At 44.9% G+C, this 21304-nt stretch overlaps 2 protein-coding genes across 5 annotated transcripts in view; both read left to right on the top strand.

Moving 5' to 3' along the window:
• ptpn5 (protein tyrosine phosphatase non-receptor type 5) overlaps nucleotides 1-10189 on the top strand; it is a 30130-nt gene extending 19941 nt beyond the window's left edge. For all 3 annotated transcript variants that reach the window (XM_036951749.2, XM_090203493.1, XM_036951756.2), the window contains exons 6-14: nucleotides 878-1131; nucleotides 1375-1567; nucleotides 4328-4412; nucleotides 4544-4623; nucleotides 4886-5023; nucleotides 5132-5242; nucleotides 5729-5889; nucleotides 6505-6618; nucleotides 6826-10189. In XM_036951749.2, coding sequence (XP_036807644.1) covers nucleotides 878-1131; nucleotides 1375-1567; nucleotides 4328-4412; nucleotides 4544-4623; nucleotides 4886-5023; nucleotides 5132-5242; nucleotides 5729-5889; nucleotides 6505-6618; nucleotides 6826-6919 — 1230 coding nt within the window. In that variant the 3' untranslated portion in view covers nucleotides 6920-10189. The remainder of the gene's footprint in view (nucleotides 1-877; nucleotides 1132-1374; nucleotides 1568-4327; nucleotides 4413-4543; nucleotides 4624-4885; nucleotides 5024-5131; nucleotides 5243-5728; nucleotides 5890-6504; nucleotides 6619-6825) is intronic.
• Nucleotides 10190-11572: 1383 nt separating this feature from the next.
• The window catches only part of dusp8a (dual specificity phosphatase 8a), a 67717-nt gene continuing 57985 nt past the window's right edge, over nucleotides 11573-21304 (top strand). Inside the window, exon 1 of one of the 2 annotated variants that reach the window (XM_036951707.2) lies at nucleotides 11573-11928. The gene's annotated coding sequence lies outside the window, so the exon portion shown is untranslated. Of the gene's footprint in view, nucleotides 11929-12218; nucleotides 12372-21304 lie in introns of those variants that run through there. The other variant, XM_036951716.2, reaches the window with a different exon arrangement.

Below are 21304 nucleotides of genomic sequence, written 5' to 3'. Positions count from 1 at the left end.
TTCTGGTAGAATGACATTGAAAATCAACACGGGGCCTGAAAAGCCTGGCAATAAAGTCAACTTATAGCTATGATATATTATCGATGTGCACTTAGTTGTAAGTTGGAGAAAATGCTAGACAAGATGATGAATGCTTTTGCAGAGGAGACACAAGCAACTCTGTAATCATAAACACGCACGTACCATGTTCATCCTGACAAAGTAACTTCTTGGTCTGTTCTTGCTGCAATGGCAATTCCTCTGGGAAAGGTTGCTGTGTCTTGTCGCTCGACTGTCCACTGATGAGCTCATTTATCATAGTATGCTGTCTTTCCCAAACGTCTATGGCAGTGGCCATACTTGTGGGCCAAGTCCTGGGTTTGAGATCATCTGCCTTGCGCTTTGACATGATGGCGACACTAAATCTGTTCTTACAGCCAATCGTCAATAAATAAGACGGGATGTAGAATTACTGATATAAAGGCTTGTGGATCTGTGCCAAAGTCAAAGATGGTGGATAAATGAAGATGTCTTACTCAGGCCGTTTACTCTTGAAAAAAAGGATCACAGTTCCAGTTTACTTAATAAAGGGTGGCTCTCCCATGTCCCCCTATGTCAATTAGTTAATAGACCAATAGGTTCTAAACCTTTCTGCCAGTAACAGATCGTTTTCAGTGGTCCCCTCCCCATTCAGATGACTCCTAGACAGTCTAGGAAAATTCTTGCTTGAGAAATTGCTCTTTGCTTAACAGCTATATTTTGTTTTTTATCCCGACCATTTTAATTTAAAACAATCACAGTAAGGTACTTAATTGTTACCCAGAAATGATTTGATATTGAGACAAACGACGGCATTGGACACAGTTCTGAAATGTGCGTTTTGATGCTGCGTCTCCAGATCATCCGCACTGTGTGTAAGTTGGAGTACGGTGATGCGTGGTGGTCAGCGGCGACGGTGGCTGACCATGGGGACAGACGTCAGTCGGTGAGTCGCCAGCCTTCCTTCACCCTGTCGGAGTGGACAGACGCCCAGGAGGACCTGATGGACCTGGAAGCTGAACCCCAGACCCCCATCTTTGACCTGGGCCTGGACACCAGGACAGAGGGGGACATCACCACCCTCTCTGTTACACCTGTGGGCCTGCAGGAGAGGTCAGTGGGGGGGGGTGGAAGTGTGGTGGAGAGGTGTTCTAGGGGGAATGTCTGTGTGTGTGTGTATGCGTTCATGCCTTTTTCTCGCGTGTGGGGGTTGTTGTGCTTCTGCGTGTGCGTGCGCACAATTATGGCACAACGTTCTTCTTGTATGTGTCTGTACGTTTGTTCTTCTTGTATGTGTCGGTGCCGTCCTGTGTGTGTGGATGCGTGCGTGTCTGTGTGTGTGTGTGTGTGTGTTAGGAGAGGCTCCAACGTGTCTCTGACCCTGGACATGTGTTCTCCTGGCTGTACGGAGCCCTATGGCTACGGAGCCCAGCTCTCCCCCAGAGACCAGACTGCCAAGGAGTACCTGAGGGAGGGAACAAACACTCTCACCCCTAGCCAGCTCCACACACGCGCTATAGACGACCAGGCCCTACAGGCTGAGTTCTATGTGAGTAAAACACACACGCCAAGGAGCGCTGTACATCCAGAGGCTACTCAAAACAGTTGGTGGGTGAGATGTGGACACAGTGAAATGCATTAGCATACCCAGCTCCATAGAGGATACGTTACATGTTTAGGCTGAGATTCTCTCTGTCTCTCTCTCTCTGTCTCTCTCTCTGTCTCTCTCTCTGTCTCTCTCTCTGTCTCTCTCTGTCTCTCTCGGTCTCTCTCGGTCTCTCTCTCAGACCAAGGTACTGTGGGTCTACACACACAATTGCATGAAGCAGGACTGTTGTACACAATCCCACTCAAGGTAGAGGGGACAATAAAGTCAGTAAAGTAGAGGTGCACACTCACAATTAGTACACGGTAAATCAAGGACAGTTGAAATGTCAGAGTAATTTTGTTGTTGTTGAATTGACTCTCCTGGAGTTATCATAACCCTCAACCGAGTGATGCGCTCCCTGGAGTTAGTAATGATAACTGGAGTTGATTGGGAGTTAGAACTATGGAGTAGCCACAGATGTGGGAGGGAGCGTCATTGTCATATTTCCCAGCATGCTCTGTTGCAGGTAGATTATTAGAATTGTTTGTTTCAATATCTCTGTTTTTGCATGTTTGATTTTATGCTACACAATATGTAACATACATTTTCCTAAACAAATCTGATCTGTAAGTGGTTGGATTTATTGCAATTTACTGAGAAGGCAGTTGGAGTTTAGATAATCTAGGTAGTCTCTAACAAAAGTACTGTCTTCCCTGACATGCAGAGTCATGGCTGATGTAGGACATCCTTCTTCTTAAATGGATACCAATCGAGATTGGATGTCACATTCTAAGCCTCCATAATATGGCACATTAAGAAATATGTGAATGAGACTTTACATCCTCCACCTCAAATGGCACCGTTTAAACACCAAAATATTGCTGAGTTTGAGTCCGTAGGAGTTGAATGAACTCTTGCGATTATGTTGTGAGTAAACATTACTCTAAATAATTTACTCTAGAATACTGAACAACACTGCAGAGAGTTATTTTCAGTTAATCCTGTCCTGAGTTAAATGCAAAGTTAAATATCAACACTAAATTGATCATACACAACTCTGAAAAAACAACCTTCTTTCCAGAGTATGTTTTACTCTTTTTAGAGCGGGACCAAATGTTATCTGTGGCAGAGTTACATTTTCTTCAATTAGAGTGAATTTACTTTTGTGTATAATCTAAACTCATCAAAAAAAGAAATGTCCTCTCACTGTCAACTGCGTTTATTTTCAGCAAACTTAATATTTGTATGAACATAACAAGATTCAATAACTGAGACATAAACTGAACAAGTTCCACAGACACGTGACTTACAGAAATTGAATAATGTGTCCCTGAACAAAGGAAGGGGGTCAAAATCAAAAATAACAGTCAGTATCTGGTGTGGCCACCAGCTGCATTAAGTACTGCAGTGCATCTCCTACTCATGGACTGCACCAGATGTGCCAGTTATTGCTGTGAGATGTTACCCCCACTTTTCCACCAAGGCACTTGCAAATTCCCTGACATTTCTGGGGGGAATGGCCCTAGCCCTCAACCTCCGATCCAACAGGTCCCAGATGTGCGCAATGAGATTGAGAACCTGGCTCTTCACTGGCCATGGCAGAACACTGACATTCCTGTCTTGTAGGAAATCACGCACAGAACGAGCAGTTTGGCAGGTGGCATTATCATGGTGGAGGGTCATGTCAGGATGAGCCTGCAGGAAGGGTACCACATGAGGGAGGAGGATGTCTTCCCTGTAATGCACAGCATTGAGATTGCCTGCAATGACAACAAGCTCAGTCTGATGATACTGTGACACACCGCCCCAGACCATGACGGACACTCTACCTCCAAATCGATCCCACTCCAGAGTACAGGCCTCGGTGTAACGCTCATTCCTTCGACGATAAACGAGAATCCGACCATCACCCCTGGTGAGACAAAACCGTGACTCTTCAGTGAAGAGCACTTTTTGCCAGTCCTGTCTGGTCCAGCGATGGTGGGTTTGTGCCCGTAGGCGACGCTGTTGCCAGGGATGTCTGGTGAGGACCTGCCTTACAACAGGCCTACAAGCCCTCAGTCCAGCCTCTCTCAGCGTATTGCGGACAGTCTGAGCACTGATGGAGAGATTGTGCGTTCCTGGTGTAACTCGGGCAGTTGTTGTTGCCATCCTGTACCTGTCCCGCAGGTGTGATGTTCGGATGTACCGATCCTGTGCAGGTGTTGTTACACATGGTCTGCCCTGTAGCGCTGTCTTGGGCGTCTCACAGTACGGACATTGCCATTTATTGCCCTGGCCACATCTGTAGTCCTCATGCCTACTTGCATGAGTTTTTCAGAGTCAGTAGAAAGGCCTCTTTTAGTGTCCTAAGTTTTCATAACTGTGACCTTAATTGTCCACAGTCTCTGTAAGCTGTTAGTGTCTTAACGACCGTTCCAGAGGTGCATGTTCATTAATTATGTATGGTTCATTGAACAAGAATGGGAAACAGTGTTTAAACCCTTTACAATGAAGATCTGTGAAGTTATTTAGGATTTTTAGGAATTATCTTTGAAAGACACGGTCCTGAAAAAGGGATGTTTCTTTTTTTTTGTTGCTGAGATTATTCGTTTACAACACACACAATTAGTGACACTCACACAATCATGCCCATTGCACACACAATTCAGTAGGGTCCTCACTTCCTCTAAACAGCCATACATCGCTAAGCCACATCCATTGTTCTGTTGCCATTGACAGGAAACTCCCATGAACTTTGTGGACCCAAAGGAGTATAACTACCCGGGCCTGGTGAGGAAGAACCGCTACAAGACCATCCTCCCCAGTGAGTAGAGGCACTACAAACGGCAGCCATTTTGAATCCGTCTCTGAACCTCTGTCACAAATTGGTATGTAGAGTAGAGGTGAGCGACAACGCTGGACACACACCTTGTAACGGGATCCGTTGTTTTCCAGACGCACACAGCCGAGTGATACTCCGGACAGCAGATGAAGATGAGTTCCTCAGTACCTACATCAACGCTAACTACCTACAGGTACGTCTTTGTCTGCCTACTGCTCCCTCTCAGCTACTTCCTGTACAAGCAGTGCCAGCCCAGCCAATAAGAAACATACGGCAAGTGGCCGCTTCGGGCCCAGCGGCCGCTAGGGCAAAAACACTAGCATGGGTAAAACCCTAACGTGTTTGTTTTTGGGGGCAAGAGGCTTGGGTTGGCCCTGTGTACAAGTTGTTCCCATCAAGGGTCCTGTGAGACCTTCTACGTGCTCTCACTTGAACTACTGTGTTGCCTTCCTCAGGGTTATGGGGGTGAGGAGCGGGCGTACATCGCTACCCAGGGTCCTACAGTGAACACAGTGGGAGACTTCTGGAGGATGGTGTGGCAGGAGCGCTGTCCCATCATCGTCATGATCACGAACCTAGAGGAGAAGAATGAGGTGAGGAGGGAGAAGAGGGATGGATAGGGGAGGATGGTGTGGTAGGAGCCCACTCTTCCCAGTAAATGTCCAATGTGAAACCCTGGCTATGTGTTGCCGCCTTACCAGAAATGTGCAGAGTACTGGCCTGAGGACTCTGTGACCCACGAGGGCATCGAGATCAAGGTTGTCACGGTAACCCAGGAGGACGACTACAGCCTGAGGGTCTTCACTCTGAAGGTGAGACTGATAGCAGACAGACACATACAGTATACAACCTGTACATCACTGCCATGGACATGTATAAATGATTATATAAAATGACAATGAGAAAAAGCAGTTTGAGTTATTACATTGACCCTTTTGGATTATGGACTCACTTCTCATCCACTAAGCACTGGCCTCTGAATGAAGAGAGATAGAAAAGCTGCCACAAGTACAGCTGTTGGCTAATAATATGCTTATGAAATCACACAATGAAAAACAACACCATTTGTAAAAAAATATATATATATATTTTAAAAAGTCACTCTGCGTTCCTGTCACAGTCTGGCTCTGCAATCGTTGTTGTCATAGCAACTAACACCTAGGTAACAGTTTGCATGTACATGCAGAGGATGAGGCTGAAAAAATGTCTCTGTGTCTCTGTTTGTCTCTGCGTGTGCCCATGCATGTGTGTGCCTATGCATGTGCATGTATGTGTTAATGTGTGCGCGTGTGTGTCAGTTTGATGGAGAGGAGCGCAGCCTCAGGCAGTACTGGTACACCTCCTGGCCTGACCAGAAGACCCCAGACAAAGCCCCGCCCCTCCTGGAGCTGGTAGAGGAAGTGGAGCAGGCCAGAGCGGAAGCTCCGCCCACCAGCGGCCCTGTCATCGTCCACTGCAGGTAGAGTTGGAGGGTTAGTCTGTACCATAGAGGTAGAATTAGGGCTCTAGATGGATATAACCCATTCTAGCATGGACATTGCCATTGAGGGATTCCACCATTTCAAAGTAGTCAACTGGGTGGGGATTCCTATGGGTTGGGAGCGAACAGACAATGTTCAGAGCATTGCCTTCTTCTTCAAATAGGGTTGCCTATGGTTTGTAAATGATTTAATGCCATATCCGCCATCTAGTGGCCACAATAAATGAATGACACACAAGATTTGGTTCAGGACTTCAGCACTGCAGGTGGCTGTAAATCACCAATATTAGCTTTACGCTTTTAATAAACACGAGAAGAAGAAAATGGACTGCTTTGAAGTGGAGATAGCACGGACAGAGCCATTGTGGCTGTCACAGACGCCATAATGGCACAGATACAGAGATGAGTCCTCTTTCAATCTCTGGTCAGTACCATAAATGGGGCGGGTGTCTCAGTGGAATCTTTGGAAGGTCTATGCCCCTAAAGACGGACGACTTGGCAGCACTGCAGCTCTCATGGCTTTCGGTGCATTAGTAGTTAGTCAAGTCAGAAATACAGGTGTACTACATTCATGGTTCCTCTTCCTTCCTGCAGTGCTGGGATAGGTCGGACAGGCTGTTTCATCGCCACCTCCATCCTGTGTAAACAGCTGAGGAGTGAGGGCGTGGTCGACATCCTGAGGACCACCTGCCAGCTCCGCCTCGACAGGTGAGTCTCCAGTCTGTTTTGGGCTCTTGCTTCACACCTGTCTGTCTTCGTCTTTTTCCTGACACCGGTCTGTTCTTTCTCTCCCATCTGACCCGTGTGTGTGTGTGTGTGTGTGTGTGTGTGTGTGTGTGTGTGTGTGTGTGTGTGTGTGTGTGTGTGTGTGTGTGTGTGTGTGTGTGTGTGTGTGTGTGTGTGTGTGTGTTGCAGAGGCGGGATGATCCAGACGGGTGAGCAGTACCAGTTTGTTCACCACGTCCTCAGCCTCTACGAGAAGCAGCTGTCCCACATTGTAGAGGAGTAGAGACACACCACTGTACTGTACCTACTGTATTGTACAATGTACCTACTGTACTGTACCTACTGTATTGTACAATGTACCTACTGTACACAGTACCTACTGTATTGTACACTGTACCTACTGTACTGTACACTGTACCTACTGTATTGTACAATGTACCTACTGTACACTGTACCTACTGTATTGTACACTGTGCCTACTGTATTGTACAATGTACCTACTGTACTGTACACTGTACTGTACACTGTACCTACTGTACTGTACACGGTGCCTACTGTACTGTGCACTGTACCTACAGTACCTACTGTACTGTACACTGTACATACTCTATTGTACATTGTACCTACTCTATTGTACACTGTACCTACTGTACCTACTGTACTGTACCTACTGTACTGTACCTACTGTATTGTACACTGATAGCTACTGTACACGGTACCTACAGTACTGTACACGGTACCTACTGTACTGTACACGGTACCTACTGTACTGTACACGGTACCTACAGTACTGTACACGGTACCTACTGTACTGTACACCCATCTCAATGTCACCCTTTAGCACACACAACCACAAAAACAATAACAGACTATGTCAGCCTCATCCAGCCCCCTTCCATTTCAGAGGCCCACGTACGAGAAGCCCAATCCTGACGTAAATTCCTTAATTCGGCAAGAATTTGACTGATTTGATTTGCAGACCATGCTCTAAGAGTAGCAATGACTACATGTCTGTCTGGCCCCACTTCTAACGCAGACATTTGTTGTCACACTTGGCAGAGGTCTGTCCAGTAGGATATTTGATAAGATATGTCCCGTCAAGTGCCATGTTAGATTATTCAGACTTCTCCAGATAAGAAAAAGTCCAGCCTATATTCACGGTGTTGTAAAACAGTCTCACAGTGAGGGACCACCAGTTCGTCTGAAACGTAAACCGCCAACTAGCTTTTCTCTCCTGTTACAACAAAACCATCTCCATACGAGCAAAAGACGTAGAAAAATGTCAATGTTCAAAGTCTTGTGCTCACTTGGCCTCTTCAAATAAACACAGTACAGCAGGCCTTTCGAAACTCCTGGTGCTTCTCAGGAGCCACCTCATCTTCAGGTTTCATGGTGCTCCGTGTTCATTACCACTGACTGAGGCATGTGCCATAGATCTCTATGGAAACACAGAGGAATGTAACCGTTGGGTAACTAGGCATTGTGTGCAGTCTCTTCAGTATTACAGTACCGTGCGTATGTGCAGTCAGTCAGTCAGTCATCATGATCTCCATGGTAATTCATCAGACATCATAGCCTCATAGACTTTCACCAGCGTTGTCAGGTGACCACTGAGACTTGGGGGGGGGGGGGGGGGGGGGTGCATGTCTCAACTTCTGAGTTCACACATGAGAAGTAATGACTGGCACATACAGTAGCATAGGAATCCAGAGACGGAGGTGCAGATCTACTAGTGAAACGTGCACCTGTTACTTTTTCCCCTCACGGAAGTCAAATACAAATAGCCTGGGTGCCAGTCTGTTTCGGCTCGCTTGCCAAACTCCTTATGGTATTGTCATGTTTTGTCAATTCAAATATAGTCTGCAAAAGCAACAACAAAAAAACAGATCTGGGACCAGGCTAGAAGATCAACATGAAAGTGCAAAAGGGTACAAATGTAAAAAGTTTGCAAGAAGAAACAAAACCTCTAAACTGGACTTTAATGGTTTAGCTTTCCTTTAAACGTTATTATTCCCCTCTTAACAAAGGATCCAGGTGTTAATGATGATGGGTAAACCTGACCCTCCTGACCCTGCCCATCAGCGCCCTCTCTGTGGGGTTGGGATGATGATAACCTCTGCTGACAACAGTACCCTGAACACGTGCGTGACGTTAGCAGCCCATGATTGTTGTATAGACAGGCCAAGCCTACTCCGTATAAAGCACAATAGACCAACTATGGTTGTCTCTCTGATGTTCAGCTGTAAAATGTTCATTTCTCTGTGTCGTGTTTTGACTGTGTTGACTTAAATGGATTGCATGTGCTGTATGGGACTCTCATATGTCCGTAATCAAAGCGAAAGTGATTGGTTGTCCAGCTTTCTGTTGTAATAAGGGTTCTCCGATTTATCTTGCTTGCTCTCTGCCAATGCTTTTGATACAGTTTGCTTTTGTGAAACCAACCAGAGATATTTTTAGAACCGTTTTTTATACAATCCTTTCGAGTAGATGCCTTGTGTATATTTTCCATTTACACCACAATGGAATGTAGCTCATACTGTGGTCAAACCATTGGTTTATATCGCAAGATTTGACAGAAACAAATGTGACAACTACCCAAGTTACCTTACAACAAAAAACCATTGATTGTTTTGTCTTCAGTATGACTTTGATGCCTCTAGGCTTTGCTTCAATATACTTTGCTTTGTGTGTCCTTGAGGTTGTTTATCTCGTTTTCTTTTCGAGTTTTACCCCAGACCCAGTTTTTACACAGTCCTCACACATTCCCCATCTGTGGTTTCATTTGAATTCAATCGCATATAAAGGAAAACCACACTATGGGTTCACTCTAAATGTTTATGCCAATGACGAACAGCTTCCGGGCCAGGATTTGAATGTGGTTGACACCTCCGATACTTAACATTGACCGACTGCATGGTTTCCCCTTGGCGCGTAATTGATTGCATTGTGGCCTGTGAACTCCAGGCCAGACTGACCTCACATCGACATGAGAAATATCAACTACGCGTAGGACAGCTAAAACAATGGGATTAAGAGTTGTATGGAAGAAACCTCTAACGACTCTCATCTTGATTGAATGCAACTGGTCCATTACAGCGAACACCCAGCAGGAGACAATGTCACTGGTTTGTTTTAAATGGGCATCTCACAAAGTAAAAATTAGCATTTCATCCTCTGATTGAAACGGCCGTGACATGTTGAGTTTTGCAGATGGCAAAAGAGCTGAAGTGGAACCGCTAGGAACTTGGAGAAGTTGGAATTCAACTATGAAATCCTTTCCTGATAACGCTCATTGCTCACGCTCATTTTGAGTGCTTGTTGTCTGTGCTGCCAGGTCTTATTCTGGTGATCATAGTGAGGGAGAAGATAATTGAAATAGCCAACCCAGTGAACAAAATTGGTTGAAAATATGTCTTCTCAAACAGTTTTGCTCACTGGGGAAACTATCAGACATACTCCAACCAACCAGCAAACAGCCTACTCTCCTCTGCTACTACAGTATTGCTTTTAAATTGTGAGTTTTTGCATCCAAATAAAAGTAGATTTTCATGAATCTGTGTTGTCATTTCTCTTTAGAATGCCTGCTGTAGCAGTTGTCAGTACACAACTATAACCACTAGATGCCAGACTATACAATGTAATACAGTGCCATACAACGACTACAACCAGAGAGAAAGAGGCGAAGCGAGAGGGTTTACTCGACCCAAAATCTGTCCACGGAATTTTTGCATGGAGGTCAATGAGAGAGAGTCGAATTTAGGCAACTTAAAATGTCATTCCTCATTTGCTACGCCCGGCTAATTTGATTGAATAGAAGTTTCGTAATGGTTATGTTGTTACGAATGCACTGATATAAGTGGACACCTGGCATTTCGGCAACTTAAAAAAAAAACTTCATATCGGAGTTGTGACTGTTGTATCTGCCCTTTCATTGGCTGGAAGGATCTCACCTCCCTCTGCCTGCCTTCCATCGTTGAGGACATTAATTTCCATTGTTAGAGCGGTCACTTGTTAATATATTATCTGTGCTATGACACATAAAGACCATCCCATTTTATTATGAGAGCAAAATAACACACAATGAGCATTGACCACCACTACAATTGTAGGATTTTATGCCTATAAATATTCATATGGATCTAGTGTTGATGTTGTTACTGTATTTATTGGGTAGGCCTTTTATTAGACTGTATTATATGTTTTGGTTCTCTCGGGTATATGCATTTTTTTTCCTTTATGTTCCTTTTTTGGTTAACTGGCTATTCTTTATTTTCATTCACCCTGTATTGAGCCCTATTAGAGTTAGTATTTGTCTTGGCTCTATATAAAAATAAAATTGATCCAATTTTGTGGCTCTTGACATTCTCATGAGATGCGTCTTTATTTTACTAATGTCAAAGTAACCCGAAAAAAATCCTAAATTCTTTACAATTCAAAATGGTGGTTAGAGAGTTGATTTTTTTTCATTCATTCCGTGGTTTTACAGACAAGGGGGAGATGAAGAGGGACATCACACAGACCAAACCTAGACATGTCCTGGGATCACAGGCAGCCGGCCAGCTGGTGGCACCTTAATTAGGACGGCTCCATTCCATTCACTCCATTCCAGCCATTATTACGAGCCGTCCTCCCCTCAGCAGCCTCCTGGGCCCAGGATTCTGCACACCCATCCAGCAACCTTTGAATCGCGGTTGCATAAAAGAGCCTTTTCCTCTCTAAGCGACAGTGCATGACCCCTATGGTCCCTGAAGCGTGTGAGCTCTTGACAGCATGTTGCGCCGCACGCGAGATCAAGGAATAATCGTGCACGTCTCCTTTAAAACCAGTGTCCCTTTAATCCACGGCTCAGAAGGCTGACGTCAACTAACCCCTAAACCGCGGACTCCGATTGGCTGAAAATGACGTCAACCTGATTTTTTTTCTCTCTCCCTTCTGAACCATGACCTCATCCTTAGTTCATTTTAGTGCTAAAGGCACCTTCTGTTTTCCAGGGACGTTAATGCCTAGTAAATGCAGATTGCTTATCTGTAATTGCGGCCACACTGCATTACCTATATACAAGCGAAACAATTGTAGTGCTTTAATGTGTTAATTTCCTTTACATTCCCAGCGCTGTCAACTTTGCGCTGTGACCACAGTGGCTCTGCTGTCGCACAGTGTTTCATTACCCTCGACCCATGACAAGTAAACAGTGACCAAAGTTAAAGCGCTTTGAAGAGGGCTTCCGTGACACACTGTTCCTTCACACATGGAGGTTAGCTGATCACAAATCACCAAGCCGGGGACACAGAGGTGAGTATTTGTGGAGCCACCCCCCTCTTGTGCAGCGTGTGATCAATCACTTCAATATAAGGTGATTTTCCCTAACCCTTACCCTTTTCCTAAACTTAACCCCAGTCTCCTAACCTGCTACGTTAATTATCCTAACATGCTATGTAAGTTATCCTAACCTACTACGAAAAAGTCACTTCGGTTTTAAAGTGGCGTGAAAATACTTTTCACCGTTTGTTTTCCAGTGATCGGTCAGCTATTTGTCAAATAATTCCTCCCCTTGCCTATTACGTTAGCAGGGGGCTAACGTTAGTTGGCTTGCTACAGTAGTGCGGCGTGGTTACGTCCCCCTGCCGTCTGTTAGTGCGCAGCCCCGTATAATGGAAAATAATCAAACCTGGGCTTATTTCTTCTTTATTTTTACAAATACCTGGTATCTTCGCATTTTTTCTTTTCATTTTACGGTAGGTGGAATGCAGTTATTTTTCTGTTTTTATTTTGGGGCTATTAATCATGTGCGCGATGAAAGGGTGGTCGTTTCGCATGTAGATATCCACACGTCACAACAGAACAGTAAATCTACTGCACCGCACTATCATTCTCAATTGACGCGCCCGCGCCTGTAGCCTATAATGTAGTCTAATTATCCCCCCAAAATATACTACTAAACATTTGACCACAAATATGTATATTCCATATCTGGTCTTTATTGTGGCAATATCTCCATTGGGTGTATTGCGGTGCGTTATTTTTGTGTTGCGGCTCGGTTTTATTGTCGCGTCTCTATTTATACTGGATCGTGGGGGAGCGGGTATTGTCACCAGGCCAGAACACCCCGTGGTTTTCATCGTGCTGAAAACCAGAAATACATCGACATAGGCTATATGTCTTAACATTTTATTTGTGGATATTTTTTCCCCCCTTCTATTATTTCCCTGCCTTTTATTGTTATGCTCATGTTATTGACCTGTGATTTTATAACAACGTGAGGTAATATTATAGGCTACTGCTAATGTTGTCTTCGTTACGTGATTGTTTAAGTTGAGATATGAATGCTAGTGTCGCTGAGATACAGCTGTATTGGTCACGGAGAGCAGCCCTGTGTGATGTTATCTCCTGACGATGCTGTCCCTTCATAGCCACAGGGAGTAGGGGTGCTGCAGGGTGTGCTGAAGGTGCCCCCCCCCCCCCCCCCCCTAAAAACAAAACAAAAAAACAATCGCACCACCCCCAAACTACTTCCCGAGGCAATGTGTTCCTTACGCTGTTTATCAAAGCATTCGGAGTTGGCCTACCTCCTGCACTATCGTTACCTGGAGACAGCCCTAATAACGTTGATAGAGCAGATACTCCCGTTCTAACCAGTGCTATCATGTTGTATGCTAAGCAGATAAAGCTGTAGGCGCTGTTGACAGCATTCACGCGTTGAATCAGATCTAGGACCTTCGCTTGTAGGTTCACCTGAAAAGTAGACCGAGTGGGCTATGCAAGACTAGTGGAGATGATGAGGAGATGATGAACATCATTGCATACTGTTTGTGCGTGTCCTGTGTGTCACGGCAGGTGCAGCTACAGTACTGAGGGTGGTGATGCAATGTCTGTACGGTCTGCTTTCCCCTCTGAGAAGGTGCTGTAATAACAGCCGGTCGTTACAGTATATGGTTATTGTGCTGTTTGAGTTCCGAGGGAGCGCTACACTGAACACAGTGTGTGTGCGGGCGTTTCTGAGTGTGTGTGTGTGTGTAAACATTAAACAGCAACTGTGTACCGTGTACTTTACCTGTCCCTCAGATGTGTGGCCCTGTGCCTCACTGGATCCTAGGCGGTCCATTGGTAGCAGCACTGAATTAGTCCTGTGTGATGGTGGTCTCCTGTGGCTCAGTTGGTAGAGCATGTTGCTTACAATGTAAGTTGCTTTGGATAGACGTTTCTGCTAAATTGCATATGTTATTATTCTACTATGATGGCCCAGGGACAGGGGGGTAGATGGTAGATAAGTGCCGACACACGCACACACACACACACACACACACACACAGCGGGGTTGAGAGATCAACTGGAGTTCTACATGTCTCTGTATCTGTCAGCTCAGCTCACTGACCCTGTTGTCATACCCCTGTCATTAGTATCCACACCCACACAATGGGCATGGAGTCTAGAGTCAGATTGAATCCTGCAAGGAAGTTCTCTAATCAACACGCTTAACAGTATTGCCTGAATACGTGTACGCTGTCAGTGAAACTATATTCGTTCATAAGGGAGGGTAGCTAGTATTTATTTACATTTTGGGTATTTTCTATTGGAAATCATTGTGGGTTTGGGTTAAGGAAATGAGAGCTTGGGATTGTAGGTTAACCACACATGAGATATGGCATTATTTATAGAAACATGATCGCCTCATGATCAATGGCCATAGTGTTCAATGAAGATTGTGTTCTTTGTTGAGCCGGGGTTGGATCTTGCTGTGGTCACCACTGTGGCATTTGTCGGAGCAAAATAGTCTTGTCAGATGTTACACTGGTTATGTTACACTGGTGTCCATATTGAACTGATTATCACAGCAGGAGCACTAGCCTTAGGCCCCAGGCCTGGAGGAGACCTGCCTGGGCTACATCTCAATTGTCTGCAGTGCCTTCCTTTCCTCCTCCCTTCATCGCCACTCAGGCCCTTATCTATAGTTTTTCCACATCCGTGCAGATGAAGGAAAGGAGTCAAGGGGAGGACTATTGAGATGCGCCCATGTTTTGGTGGAGTTGTCATATAGGTGAAGGGAAAGAGGAGACGGCTCTGAAGTCATATGTGTATTGTGCTCTACAGATTCCCATGTTTTGGTTGAGTTGTTATAGGTGATTGCTGGTCAGTACAATAAAAGGGAAAGAGGACATGGCACGGGATGAATCAACTGTTTGTGTTCCACAGATTCCTATGAGGTCTGTGGATGACGTTATTGGGAGTTGATGATTAACCCGGATGAAGTTACCTCGTCGTTGGGTGTCCTCCAGTTGATCTCTTTGTTTAACCACAGGGTTATGTGTAATTATTGGCCTTAAGAAGACAGCCAGCATTGAGTTGTTTATTTGAAATGTATTGAATAGAAATGACTTTATTACTAAATGTAATAACTAAAATCATTTACTCAGTTTGAGAGTGTTGGTTATTTTTTAATTCATGTTTCGTTACTCCTGGGCTACTACAGGACCTGAAGTTGCATATTTTTGTTAGCCTCGTCCTGACAATATATTAACCTGTTCCGATGCACAAGTAATTGGTTAGTTGTGTTGGAGCCAGCCTAAGTGGTGGTACCTTACCCTACCAGTACCCACTAAACATCATCCTCCCTCCCTCTGTCCTCCCCGTGCCCCCTGCTCTACCCTATACGGCTGTTTCTATGGCAACCCGATAATCTGCTCCAGTCAGTTCCACCTGTTCCACTCTTCTGTTTCCAACTTCTCTTCTGTACATCCAAGATTTAAAAATAAAAACAGACTCCCGTTGGCTATTTTAGATAGTTCATTTTTTTTCCTTCTAAATCTCAGAGGTTTTTTTTGATGGTTTCTAAATACAAGATGGAGGAGACTTGTTATGCAGGAGAGGGAATGAAGTTGCCATGTTCAATAAGGATACTGCGTTGCCATGTTGGATGGTGGAGGATGCTGAGGTTGGGGCCTCCCCCTTCTCTGCTCTCTTACCTCCCTCTCAATGTAGACAAACAGAAGGCAATGAGAGGCAAGCTGTGGTGCAACGATGGCGTGATAGCTGGTACCTCTCTCCTCCCTGTTACAGATGTAACCTGCACACCGCTCCCCTCCCTGCCGTCCTTGTTGTCTGCATAAGAAAACGAGAGAGTGAGGGAGGGAGATGGGAGGGCGGGCTCTGGCGCCATTAGACATAAGCAGCGTCCGTGTGTGTGGTGCTCAGCCTGTTCTTTAGTACACTGCACTGTCTGTCTGTCTGTCTGAATGACTCAACTGCCATAGACATGCTATGCAATGTGATGTTATAAAGCGGCGTAAGGATGACATAGGGATGCTAACATCCTTGGTGCAGTGAGGCTACACTAGCTGCTAGCTCAGGTGAGGAAACCAAATAGTTTTTTTTTGTATTTGTGTGGGAGAGAGAGGAAGGGGAGGGGGGGGGGCGGGCATGTGTGGATTTTTGTTGACATGCATTGCATGTGATGTCTTTTGTTGGCCTACTATGGGTTAGTCACATGTTATCACCCGGTACTCTACGCTGCACCTTAGAGACTGCTGCCCCATATACATTGAACACTGGTCACTTTAATAAGGTTTACATACTGTTTTACCCACCTCATATGTAGACTGAGTGTACAAAACATGAAGAACACCTGCTCTTCCCATGACATAGGCTGACCAGGTGAATCCAGGGGAACGCTGTGATCCGTTATTGAATGTCACTTGTTAAATCCACTTCAATCCGTGTAGATGAAATAGAAGAGACGGGTTAAACAAAGGATTTTTAAGTCTTGAGACAAGTGAGACATGGATTGTGTGTGTGTGTGCCATTCAGAGGCTGAATGGGCAAGGCAAAATATTTAAGTGCCTTTGAACGGGGTATGGTAGTAGGTGCCAGGCGCACTGGTTTGTGTCAAGAACTGCAACGCTGCTGGGTTTTTCATGCTCAACAGTTTTCCGTGTGTATCAAGAATGGTCCACCACCCAAATGTCATCCAGCCAACTTGACACGACTGTGGGAAGCATTGGAGTCAACATGGGCCAGCATCCCTGTGGAACGCTTTCGACACCTTGTTGAGTCCATGCCCTGACGAATTGAGGCTGTTCTGAGGGCAAAAGAGGTGGGGGTTGCAACTCAATATTAGAAAGGTGTTCCTAGTGTTCAGTGTCATCTTATATAACTGCTGCTGTACACATCTTTTCTATTCATATACTGTCCATACTGTGTAAACATATCATATACATATATATATATTTGTATTCCAGACTCTGACATTGCTCATTGTGATGTTTGTTAATTTATTTTGGGGGAGGGGGGAGGGGGGGGGCATAAGCATTTTGCTGCACCTGCGATAATAATTGCAAAATACTGTATGTGTACGCAACCAATAAGATTTTATTTGTTGTTGCGTGTGCTTTAGATTTGTAACCATGCATATTGTGTATACGTGTGTCTACTCTTTCACGTCAAGACACGGTAAAGTAGAGCAGGGAATAGCAAGCACAATACGTTGAAAAAGACATTACAAGATGTTGAAAAAGACGTCTTTTCAACATCTTTTCAACCCCAAAACAAGATGTACTTCCAACGCCTTCAAAGTATTTTGCTCATAGCAGTCCCAGTGACTTTGTGTTATGCTGGAGGAGTCCGTTAGCTCTAGCTGTCTACGTATAGAGGTTAGTTAGTTCTTCCGTGGTCGAGATGCCGTGCTAGCACTGGGAGCGTTGCCAAGCAACCTCCTATCGTCTATATATCTCTTTTCTATCTCTCCTCTCTTCTATTTGCCCTCTCTTCTATCTTCCTCTCGCTCTCGCTCTCTTCAATCTCTCCTCTATGCTCCATCTGCACGGCTCTCTACCCCTCCCCTAGCCTGGAGCTAGCTGTGTTGCTAGGCTGAGAGGTCCTTGTGGAATAACAATCCCTCCTTTCCCCTCTTCTCCTACCCTCCCTGTGCGGGGGCGATATGTCATAGTAGGGGTTAAAGGTTGTTGAGTAGATCATGGCCCCCGTCCACGGACACTGCTGACTGACTGGCTGCTGACCAGAGCGCTCTCTTTCTATTTTGTCTGTCTCTCTTTCTGTCACCCACCAAGTCCCCACTATTCTACTGGACAGGACTGAATGTTTCTTGTTTCTCTCGCTCTCTGTCTCTCTCACGCATGCTTTTTCTCTCTCCCACCTCTCTCTCACACATACACACACAAATTCTTTCTCTTTCGCATAGTCTTTCATCCCCTCTCCCACTCCTTACACACATGCTGCCTTTCTTTCTCTCTGTCTCCATCTCTTCCCCCTCTCTCTTCCTCCCTTCCTCTCTGTGTTGTACATGGTTGTCAGTGTGTGTGTATGGTGAATGGTGCATTCCGCAAAAAAAATGCTGGGTTGTTTGGTTGACCCAACTGCTGGGTTGCAGACGTTGGGTCACTTAGTTGGGTTGTTTTCTTTAAAAACTGCTGGGTTATTGATGCTGTGTGCTGAGTTATTGACTGCTGGGTTATTGATGCTGGGTGCTGAGTGATTGACTGCTGGGTTATTGCGATAAGATCCAGCGGGTCAGCTCAGAAGACCGGAGATGTGGCTTAGTATGAGCGTTGCTTTCAGATAGTTAGTTATTTTTGGCCACCCGTGAGACAATGTCATTCCGGTTCATTTGCTCTGTTGTATTGTTATCACATGTTAAGGTTGAACGCTGACACTTTTGATGCTTTGATAAGACTTCTCCAAAAACCTATGCATATCTCAATGTTGGAATATGTAAATACTAATGTAATACATTTCATATTAGAACATTTAATGTGCAAAAATATGAAAGTAAAATTCACATTTTCAGTGTAAAAACTTAACATGATGAAATGGAATGACATTTACGGGTGGCCAAAAATTATTATTGGTATTTTTTCATTTTTTATTAGGATCACCATTATATGTTGCGAAAGCAGCAGCTACTCTTCCTTTCGGTCCACACAAAATATGAAACATGACATAATACAGAACATTAATAGGCAAGAACAGTTCAAGGACAGAACTACATACATTTAAAACATCACACATAGCCTGCATATTAGTAAAAATGTTCCGGATCCCTCCGGTACCGTTGCTCGTTCTGTGTACCAGTTTCGGGAAGGTCTACGTCATCGGCCTCTAGGCACTGAACTGTGTCATTACGCACACCTGGTTCCAATTCCTCACTGACTGTATTTGTATAAATGTGCCCTTTGTTTCACCATTGGGCTGCCGATTATTGTTCCAATGTCCTTTTGGTTGTGTGAGTACCTGCGCCTTGTTTTTTGGCTTTCGTGCCGCTTGTATTGTGCAGACGATTACGGGTCTCGTATTTATTCAAGGTACTCCTCGCTCTTTTGTTTGGGTTTCAACCCTGTGTTTTGTGTACGTGTTTGTTTGGTCTTCGTCCCCATGCCTTTACACGGCACACTGTAATTTGGGTCAACAAAAAACCCTATTACGCATTCCTGCGCCTGTCTCCTGATCCCTTTATACCAACGTGACAAAATACACACAAAATATCTAGGTCAAATAGGGAACAGGGGTTGTGTCGTGAGGTGTTGCTTTAAATGTTGTTGTTTTTTAAACAAGAATTGCTGTTCACTTGGGAAATCTGAGATGGGAGTTCCGTGCAATCATGGCTCTATATAATACTGTACGTTTTCTTGAATTTGGCGACTGTGAAAAGACCCCTGGTGGCATGTCTGGTGGGGTAAGTGTGTGTGTCAGAGCTGTGCGTAAGTGGGCTATGCAAACAATTTGGAATTTTCAACACCTTAATGTTTCTTATAAAAATAAGTGATGCAGTTAGTCTCTCCTCTACTTTTGGCCAAGAGAGACTGGCAGGCATAGTATTAATATTAGACCTGTGATTACAGTGAAGATCAAGACATGCCGCTCTGTTCTGGGCCAATTTGAGCTTTTCTAGGTCCTTCTTTGCAGCACCTGGCCATATGACTGGGCAATAATCAAGATGAGATCAAACTAGAGCCTGCAGGACTTGCACTTCTGGAGTGTGGCATCAAAAAAGTCGAGCATCTCTTTATCACGGACAGACCTCTCCTCATCTTTACAACCATTGAATCAATATGTTTTGACCATGACAGTTTACAATACAAGGTAACACCAAGTCATTTAGTCTCAACTTGCTCCAGCTGAGGTCTAGAATAATTTGTACCAAATACAATGGTCTTAGTTTAAGAGATGTTCAGGACTAGTTTATTACTAGCCACCCATTCCAAAACTGACTGCAACTCTTTGTTTAGGAATGCAGTGATTCCACTATCTGTGGTTGCTGACGCATATAGGGTTGAATCATCAGCATACATAGACAGACGGGCTTTGTTTATGCCAGGGACAGGTCATTAGTAAAAAATAAAATAGAGAAGAGTAAAGGGCGTGGACTTACAGTTTGTAATATTTCTGAAAGTCTCTCGTCATGGGATCCAAATTCAAAAGGTAGTTGGTAATCAAACTTTTTTTAAATAACACTTCTTCAGAGACTTTCAAAACAACAAACCGAGCTCTCCTTCGATCAGCGTTCTGCACGCGTCACCTCTAATTAAGGTGATGTAATAGGGTGGATCAGTCAGAAAGCCGTGCCCCTAATAGGCCACACCTCCTGAAAATCATTTATAGTCCCAGTCTGTATTAGATAGAATGTCGCGGCCCTGCCTGCCAGTGGGGAAAACAACCCGTGGTTACTTAGGTCGCCTTTTTCAAACTCAATTTCCTTGTCGTGTGCTTGTTTTAGTCAATTACGAAACTACATTTAAGAAAAGTACAACATGTCTAAAGATGACTTTTTCAACATTGCCTGCTCCTGAGCGTTCTCACTGCTTTGAAAAACGTAATATTGTAGTGCTCCCTTTTTGCCCCTTTTCATGACGGTGCTAGCAACCATGTGACTGCTAGTTAGCTAGCCAAGACCAACGACACAAACGGACTCTAGCCACAGCTACAAGTAGCGAGTGGAGTTGCAAACTGACTATACTCGTCAAGTTAAATGTCTTCCCTGTAATGAAATGTTTTCCACACCATCCAGTAGCTAGGTGTAGCCTACTTGGACACCGGGCCCCCACATTTCCCACTCTCCCATGCCTACTAGCCTGAAGCCACAGGGCTCTTCTCTCAGGCTTCATTTCCCCACGTGGAAGCATTGCAAACCGTAACTCGTAGGTCGGGATTTCTGACCTGCGTGCCTTTTTAAAAATGAAGACAGCAGCTTTATCGGCATGTTTTGTATGACTAAAAGTTGACGACGAAGTTGGCTTTTTTACAATGGGGGTCAATAGGACAGAATGTTTTCCCTAATTTGTGGGCGTGGTGGAGGGGAATTCCTTATTATTACGTGAATAGGGACTCGGAGTATGGATTACATTTTTTTTTAAAGACCCTGGGTCAACCTAACTGGGCCTCCCGATTGGCGCAGCGGTCTAAGGCACTGCATCGCTGTGCTAGAGGCATCACTACCGACCTGGGTTCCGCAACCAGGAGACCCATGAAGCGGCGCACAATTGGCCCAGCGCTGTCCAGGTTAGGGGTTTGGCCCGGCTAGGATGTCCTTGTCCACCCAACATGCTGGGTTATTCACGCAACCCAACTGGCAGGTACTGCAGTGTGTATGTTCACATGTGTATGCATGAAGTGTGTGTGTGTGTGTGTCAGCTGACAGTCTTGACAGTTGCGGGGGTGGTGG

Source organism: Oncorhynchus mykiss, chromosome 2, assembly GCF_057628025.1.
Source record: "Oncorhynchus mykiss isolate SJ-2025 chromosome 2, ASM5762802v1, whole genome shotgun sequence".
In the NCBI taxonomy this organism is placed as follows: Eukaryota; Metazoa; Chordata; class Actinopteri; order Salmoniformes; family Salmonidae; genus Oncorhynchus; species Oncorhynchus mykiss.
Note: the sequence above shows the minus strand (reverse complement) of the source record. Positions and strands in the feature narration are given on the sequence as shown.